Below are 7773 nucleotides of genomic sequence, written 5' to 3' on the forward strand. Positions count from 1 at the left end.
ATGTTCAGTGGGCGGTCCTAGCCTCTGAGCCATCCCAGCACTGGCTCCGGAATGAGTCTTCAGATGATTCCAGCTCCCATGTCAAATCTTTCCAGCTGAGCCCCCAGATCTCATAGAGCAGAGACAAGCCGTCTCTACTGTTCCCAGTCTGGATTTATGACCCACACATTCTTTTTTAAAAAAATATTTTTTATTAATTTATTTTTGTTACAGATATTTTTCCTTTTACCCCCATTGCCACCCTCCTCCCAGTCCCTTCTTCCCCGACCCTGTCCCCAGCATTGTTGTCTCTGTCCATTGGAAGGATAGGAGATCTTTCTTTCTTACAGCTTATGACCCACACATTCTATGAGTATGATTAAATGGTTGTTTTAAGGTGCAGAGTTTGGGAGTAAATTGTTATGCAGCAACAGTAGCAGGGAGACTAGTTTAAACTCTGGAGTGATAGTTATATACTTTGATTCCAGCACTTCACATATATTAGCTCACTGTTAACCCTCACAACTACCTAATGAGAAAGGGATTATTACAATTCACCCCCGTTTTATGAATGATGTAACTGGGGCAAAGGGAGATGAAGTAACTTGCTTTCATTATAAATAAATAAATGAGGTAAATAGAGATCAAGGACAAGCACGAGTATACAGCCGAGCTGGAAATCAAGCCCAGTCGTGGGGAAATCAGGCCCTAATCCATTTCGCTCTGCTACCTTTCTGGCTTGGAGAAGATCCCAAGGAGGCTTCTGGCCATTGCCAAGTGACAGTTCCTCCTTCATTTGTGAGTGTTCGGAATTGTCACCAGGAGATCTGGCACAGCAGGAATGGCATCTCCATTGTGAGATAACCTGTAGAAGTTCTATGGTGGAAAGGAGCATGGAATTCTCTGATCTCTGTGGCTTGCATTAAGTCACGAGGCTGTTTGCATGCTTACTGTCATGTTCTCTCTCTCCTAGAGAACAGAGAATCCCTCTTTTCTTTCTTTCTTTTTTTTTGTGGTACGTGCCCCTAGAGGGAAACCAAACCTGGGACTCTCCGGTCCGTAGGCTGACACTCAACCGCGGAGCCAAACTGGCTAGGATGAGAATCCCTCTTTATTTGTTTTCTCAAATGGGAAAGAAAAAATTCTAATCAAACCTTCCAGTAGCATCTTTAAAAATAGCTTCCCTTGAGAGTGGGCAGGGCCTAGTGACTAATTTCTAACAAACAGAAAACAGCAAAAGTGATGATGTCATCTTAGAGATCCGGTTATAATAACTGGTGGCTTCATCTTGCTCATTCTCTCCTGATCTCTCACACCTCACTCTGATGAAGCCACCTGCTGTGTCGTGAGCTGCCCAACAGAGAAGCCCATGTGGCAAGAAGCGAGGGGACTTGTAGGCAAGAGCCAGAAAGAAACTAAGGCCTGTGAAGATATAAACCCTGCCACCAATCAAATCCTCACACAAACAAAAAATTCAGCCTGTGACAGTGCAAAAGAGAAGAGGTTCATGGGGACACCAGCGCTTATAAAAGTTGGATTTTCCCTTTTCTGAGAAGTCAGGAGGGCTTCCCCGAGGAAGTGGCATTTGAACTGAAAATGAAAGTATGTCTAGGCAGCAAAGGGAGGGAAGAGCAGTGGGAAATAGCAGGTGCAAAGGCTCTGTGGCAAGAGGGAGCCTGGCAAGAAAGAAAGACAAAGAGAAGGCAATTGTGTTTGAAGATCCATTTGGTGGGAGATAAGTCTGGAAGACGGACATAGTGGTCCCAGGCAGGACCTTGGGGGTCTTTATCCTCAGCCTTGGAAAGGTTTTAAACTAGGTTTCCTGCCACAGAAGCCAGAACCAGTCTGACCATAGCAGGCCTGGGACTTGTAAATATGTTTGCCCAGTGGATTTTCCAAAGGCGGGGTTCAGGCAGATTTGATAACCACAGAAATAGAAGGCTTATGTAGACACTAACAATTATGATAATGAAGCCACACACTTGGGAAACTGGGCGTTATAAATCCAGTTGGTTCTGGGTGAGCTTTGAGTAGTCTGGGCTAATGAAAGGGGCTGGAAACCACAGTAAACCATCACAAAGGGTCTGATGTTTGAAAAGGTGACCTGCCCTGTGATGAATGAAATTGTGGAGCTGAGAGCTGGCGAACAATAACCCTAGGACCTAGGATCAAATACTTTCTTCAGTATTTGAGTCCCCGTGATAGGCGAAGGAACATGTTATCCACCAGGCACCTGCACGGGCAGCATCTTATTTCATTTTAGTGAGCAACTGCCAAAGTAGAACTGATTATCTTCGTTCTGAAGGCGATGCAGCCAGAGAAATCATGTTTTCTGATGCATTACACATCGTGCCAGGCATTTGTGGTTGCCTCCTTAGCGGCAACCCCCAGCTCCCGGAAAGATCTGAGATTCCGGGAAAAGTTTTTCGCGGGAGGCGTCGCCGTTTTCCGGAAAGAGCCGAAGAGCCGGGAGGCGGGGCCACAGAGTCTTCGGGAGGCTTCGGAAAGCGTCGGCGTGCGATTGGCCGAAGAGAGCCGAGGTTTCGCGGAGCGAGCCGAAGCCTTTCCGACAGCCCCCGGGCAGAGCCGAGGGGCGCCGAGGCACAGCAATGGCGGCGGTTGGTTCTGCTGCGGCCGAGAAGGGCGAGGACCAGGTGCCGGAGGCCGAGGCGCTGGCTGCGGCCCGGGAGCGGTGCAGCCGCTTCTTGAGCGGCCTGGAGCTGGTGAAGCAGGGCGCCGAGGCGCGCGTGTTCCGCGGCAGCTTCCAGGGCCGCGCGGCCGTGGTGAAGCACCGCTTCCCGAAGGGCTACCGGCACCCGGCGCTGGAGGCGCGGCTCGGCCGGCGGCGGACGGTGCAGGAGGCCCGGGCGCTGCTCCGCTGCCGCCGCGCAGGTGAGACGGCCCGGCCCCGGGGCCCCCTTGCGCCCCCTGCCTTCTGCGTGGCCTTGGGTATTTAAGAACAGTCGTCGGTTCATCCCTGTCTTCGCTCTTCAGGAGCCGCTTGGCTTTGCCCCGACGGGCGTGTGTCCTGCAGCCCCTGAGCCCGGCTCAGTCCCCTCTGCCACGTGGCTTCGCGTTGAGCGCGTCTCGGTCACTCTCCCCCTGGTACCGGCTCAGGGCCTGATCCTTATCTCTTCGTTACTTTTAAGAAGCAGATGTAAGTGTAAGTACGTACCCGGGAACCAGGCTCTCCGGGTTCAGATACCGACCACACCACCGTAGCCTCTTTAACACGGTATTTAACCTGCTAACGCACCTGCAGAGGGAAACCGCAGTTGCAGCATTCGTGTCATAGGGATATTGGGACCATGAGAAGAGGTACGTGTGCCATGTATTACACTTGAAGGTGTGACTGGCGCGTAGCGCTTAATAACGCTAGATTTCATTAAATCGCTTATTTATTTTTTTCGTTAAAACACCATTGTGCACCGTCACTGTGAACTTGTTCTCAGATGAGAAACTGAGTCTTAGAGAGGGGGAGTAACTTGGCCCAAGTTCCACAGTTAGTGGCCCGGCCAGGTTCTCAGCTCATCACCTTCTGACTCAGAAAAACTGGCTTTTCACCTTTACACTCCCTGCCTTTCTTTTTTAAATTGATATGTATATGTTTTTTTAATCCTCACCGGAGAATATTTTTCCATTGATTTTTCAGATAAGAGTGGGAGGGAGGGAGGGAAAGAGACACAGAGAGAAACATTGATGTGAGAGACACATGGATTGGTTGCCTCCTGCACAACCTCAGCCAGGGCCAGGGATTGAATGGCAGTCAAGGTGCGTGCCCTTGATCAGAATCAAACTCAAGACTCTTTGGTCCTGGATCGATGCTTTAACCGCTGAACCAAACCGACCAAGGCTTACGTTGGTATTTTTTTTTTTATCCTCACCCAAGAGGACATTTTTCCATTTTTTGTTCAGATAGAGCGGGAGGGAGGGAGGGAGGGAGAGAGAGAGAGAAACATCGACGTGAAGGGACACATCGAGTGGCTGTCACCCGCACGACCAACTGAGGCTGGGGACAAACTGCAACCGAGGTGCGCACCCTTAGCGGGAACTGAACCCGGGTCTCTCTGGACCGCAGGCCGATGCTCTAACCGCTGAGCCAAACCAGCCAGGGCTTACGTTGGTATTTTTTTAGGCACCTGTGTACACCAGGACGTTGTGAAGTGCTGCGAGATCTGGGGGAAATTCACTAGTGAACAAGCAGGCATATCTCTGCCCTTGCTGGGATTTAATGAAGTTATTTGTGTGTTCCTATTTTCTTTTGCACCCTCGCTGGAATATGTTTCATTAAGCAGGGATCGTGGCTGCCTTACTTTCTGCTGTATCCCCCACCCCTCCCCACATGCTCTCGATATCTAGAAAAGCGCCCTGAGCATGATTGACATTCAGTACAGATCCATTAAGTCTCTGGAAATCTTGTTATCATGTCATAGAAGCCGAAATGGAGGTGTAGAGAAGTTGATGTAAATTTAAGGTTATACAGGTGTCGACGGAGCTAAATGACTCAGGAGGCTTTGCTAAAACTGAAAATGACAAAGTTTTATTCAAGAGTCTTAGAATTGGCAAATCGGAAACACTGCCAGGTAAGGCCCAGAGTGTTCTGAAGAAAAGATGACAGTTCTTAGAGTAAAAATATTTTCTTGAGAAGACTCAGCGCTGTGTTAGCTTCTGGATTGGTCTGAGATGGTAATCCTCTAGATGAGCGATGGCCCGCATAATGAACGTCAGACAGTCTGGATTCAGGAATATTCTTTCCTGAGTTCTTCAGGGGGTTGTTTATAGTATTTATATATCCCTCCAGGCATTGATATACAACAAAAGTTTAAGTCGTCAGGCTAGTTAGTGAAGTAAAATCTGCTCCTCGTGCCTCAGCCCACTTGGTCTGCACCGATTTGGTTAGCTTGACTGTTCAGACTCCATTTTAAGTCGGTGTGGCTGTACTGATTTCATCTTGTTTTCTTCACTCCTTCCTCGCAGCTAATAAGGACGGGAGCTGGGATTTGACTTCATCCTCTCTGACTTTGAAGATGAGTCTCTAAGCCAACACACCACTTGGCCTCCTGTTGGCGTCCTTGTCGGATAGTTAGCGCTTTACCTGGGCTACGCTCACCCCGCTGACTTTTGTTTTGTCCGATCATAAAGAGTAAAAAGTCAGAGGGAGCTTTGCACTACTAAACTTAGCTGTGGGGTGGTGCAAGGAGCGGACACGCAGAGCATGAGCAGGGGACTTTCAGATGCATTAAGTTGTCCCATTCTGCAGCGTTTCTAAACCTTTGTCCTGAAATCAGCAGATATACACGGTAAAACACTGGGTCAACCTTTGAAAGCTAAGCTTACCATTACAAAAATCGATTTCACCAACTGATTGTGTTTTGATTGCAGGAATATCTGCCCCAGTTGTTTTTTTTGTGGATTATGCTTCCAACTGCTTATTCATGGAAGAAATTGAAGGCTCAGTGACTGTTCGGGATTATATTCAATCCACTATGGAGGCGGAAAAAACTCCCCAGAGTCTCCTGGGCCTAGCCAAGGCAGTCGGGCAGGTGTTGGCGCGAATGCACGACGAGGACCTCATTCACGGTGACCTCACCACCTCGAACATGCTCCTGAAGCCGCCCCTGGAGCAGCTGCGCATTGTGCTCATTGACTTCGGGCTGAGTTTCGTTTCCGCTCTTCCGGAAGATAAGGGAGTTGACCTCTACGTGCTGGAGAAGGCCTTCCTCAGTACCCACCCCAACACCGAGAGTGTGTTTGAAGCCTTTCTGAAGAACTACTCCACCTCCTCCAAAAAGGCCAAGCCCGTGCTCAAAAAATTAGATGAAGTGCGCCTTAGAGGGAGAAAGAGGTCCATGGTCGGGTAGGAGACTGTGACAACCGCAGACCGTTCAGCCGTGTATGTCAAAGCGGATCTGAAGGGCTGCCGCAGGTTATGAGGGTAGACTTACGACGAAGCGTGGAGATATTTTTAAGTGCTATCTGTGCCCATGCTTGTTAAGTCGCTATCACCTGCAGCCGACTGCTCTCAGGGGCTTACTTGCTATGCACATGAGTCGTGTTCGAGCAGACTGCGTATAACATAAACCTAGGACGGGCGCGTGCCTCAGGTCCCTGGGCACGGCATTGAACATTGAACCACGTAATGGGAAGATCATTCTCTTCGTTCCTGGGGAGACCGGAATAAAGTCTCGGCGACAGTGTTGTTTTTTTTATCCTCACCCAAGGACATTTTGCATTTATTTTTAGATAGAGCGGGAGAGAGAGAGAGAAACATCGACTGGCTGCCACCCACATGACCCCAACCAGGGCCGGGGACAAACTGTAATCGAGGTACGTGCCCTTAGTGGGAACCGAACCTGGAACTCGTCCACGGGCCGATGCTCTAACCGCTGAGCCAAACCGGCCAGGGCGACAGTGTGTCTACCAATTCTATAACCCAGTGTTGTTTTTTGTATGTGCTTGACATTCCTCTTGAAAACAATGTAGTGGATACAACCAACATTTTTTTTTTATCCTCACCCAAGGACATTTTTGCATTTATCTTCAGATAGAGAGGGAGGAAGAGAGAGAGAGAAACATCCATGTGAGAGAGACACATCAACTGGTTGTCACCCACACGACCCCATTCGGAGCCGGGGTCAAACTGCAACTGAGGTTCATGCCCTTAGTGGGAACCGAACCCCGGACTCTGGTGCACGTGCCAATGCTCTAACCGCTGAGCCAAACCGGCCAGGGCACAACCAGCATTTTTCAAATGAAGTAGAATCAGACTAGGAAATGTCACCACATGTGCATTCCGTGTACTGTAAATACTGTTTTATGAGACGTGTTTGTACTTACGTATATACAGACAACAGTATGTACTGGGTTTTGATGTGAAATATATTTTTGATGGTCATGGTGGATAAAAAGGATGAACAATGCTGCTTAACTCTAACTTCTCTTTAAAAAGCTTTTATACAACATTGTGTCTGTATTTGTTGCTCTGTAATTTTATGGTTATCTTCTTGTTAAGACAAGTGATTGATAAAGTTCCTTTTAGTGTATGTAGGTGAAAAGTAAATTCGTTCGTCCCCCAGACAGGAAGTGGGTAGAGCAGAAGCGGCGATGTGCCTGGGGAAGGGCCGAGGCTTTGGAGAAGCCCAGGTGAAGGGGAGGCAGAGGAAAGCAGAGTTGGGGTGCACCGTGCCACTTACCGCTCACACTCAGCTTGCCAGCCTCAGTTTCATGCGCAGACGAGTGTGGAAGCTGTAGTGAAATCCCTTCCTCCTCGTGCGTTCCAGCCAGCGAGGGACAGTGTCGAGCGCCTTCGTGTGCCTGGCACTGCAGTGGGTACTGGGTGCAACGATGGGCGAGATGGACGTGGCACTAGCTCTCATGGAGGGAACATTTGGGTGGGACCGAGGCCATGTCTGTGTCCTTTCCACAGTTAGCACCCTGCAGGTGGCAGGTGCCCAGGAATGAAAGAAAACATCCTTTCCTGGGCGGTAGTGACTAGCAGAACTAATACATCACCTGGTCACTGCGCATCGGGCATTGTGCCAGGATCTAAAACAACTCTGCATCAGGTATCGCCCCACTTTATAGACGGACTGTGGGCTCAGGCGGGGGAGCTTGTCCAGGAGGTCACAGGTAGCAAGGGTACGGTACTTCTACTTGCCTCCAAAGCCCATATTCTTTCCGCTGTCCCTTTAAGAAATGAAATGCTGGCTGCGACGGGCCTTTATCTTATGATGTGGATTGGCAGAATATGACATTTCAGACACCTCCAAGGGCTACAGGAGTGTTCACAACGAG

At 49.3% G+C, this 7773-nt stretch overlaps 1 protein-coding gene across 1 annotated transcript; it reads left to right on the forward strand.

The window, feature by feature from the left end:
- Positions 1 to 2578: 2578 nt before the first annotated feature.
- Positions 2579 to 6233, forward strand: TP53RK (TP53 regulating kinase). Its single transcript, XM_036245272.1, has 2 exons — positions 2579 to 2871; positions 5362 to 6233. Exons 1-2 carry the CDS (start codon positions 2589 to 2591, stop codon positions 5838 to 5840), a joined length of 762 nt encoding a protein of 253 aa, XP_036101165.1. The 5' UTR covers positions 2579 to 2588; the 3' UTR covers positions 5841 to 6233.
- The last annotated feature ends 1540 nt before the right edge of the window (positions 6234 to 7773 follow it).

The sequence above is a fragment of the Molossus molossus genome, unplaced genomic scaffold, assembly GCF_014108415.1.
Source record: "Molossus molossus isolate mMolMol1 unplaced genomic scaffold, mMolMol1.p scaffold_m16_p_6, whole genome shotgun sequence".
Taxonomy (NCBI): Eukaryota; Metazoa; Chordata; class Mammalia; order Chiroptera; family Molossidae; genus Molossus; species Molossus molossus.

Excerpts from the sequence above, each read along its gene's own strand:
- TP53RK (XM_036245272.1), top strand. The coding sequence starts at position 2,589 with ATGGCGGCGGTTGGTTCTGCTGCGGCCGAGAAGGGCGAGGACCAGGTG. Across the intron at positions 2,872-5,361 it reads GCTCCGCTGCCGCCGCGCAG|GAATATCTGCCCCAGTTGTT; the intron begins GTGAGACGGCCC and ends TTTTGATTGCAG.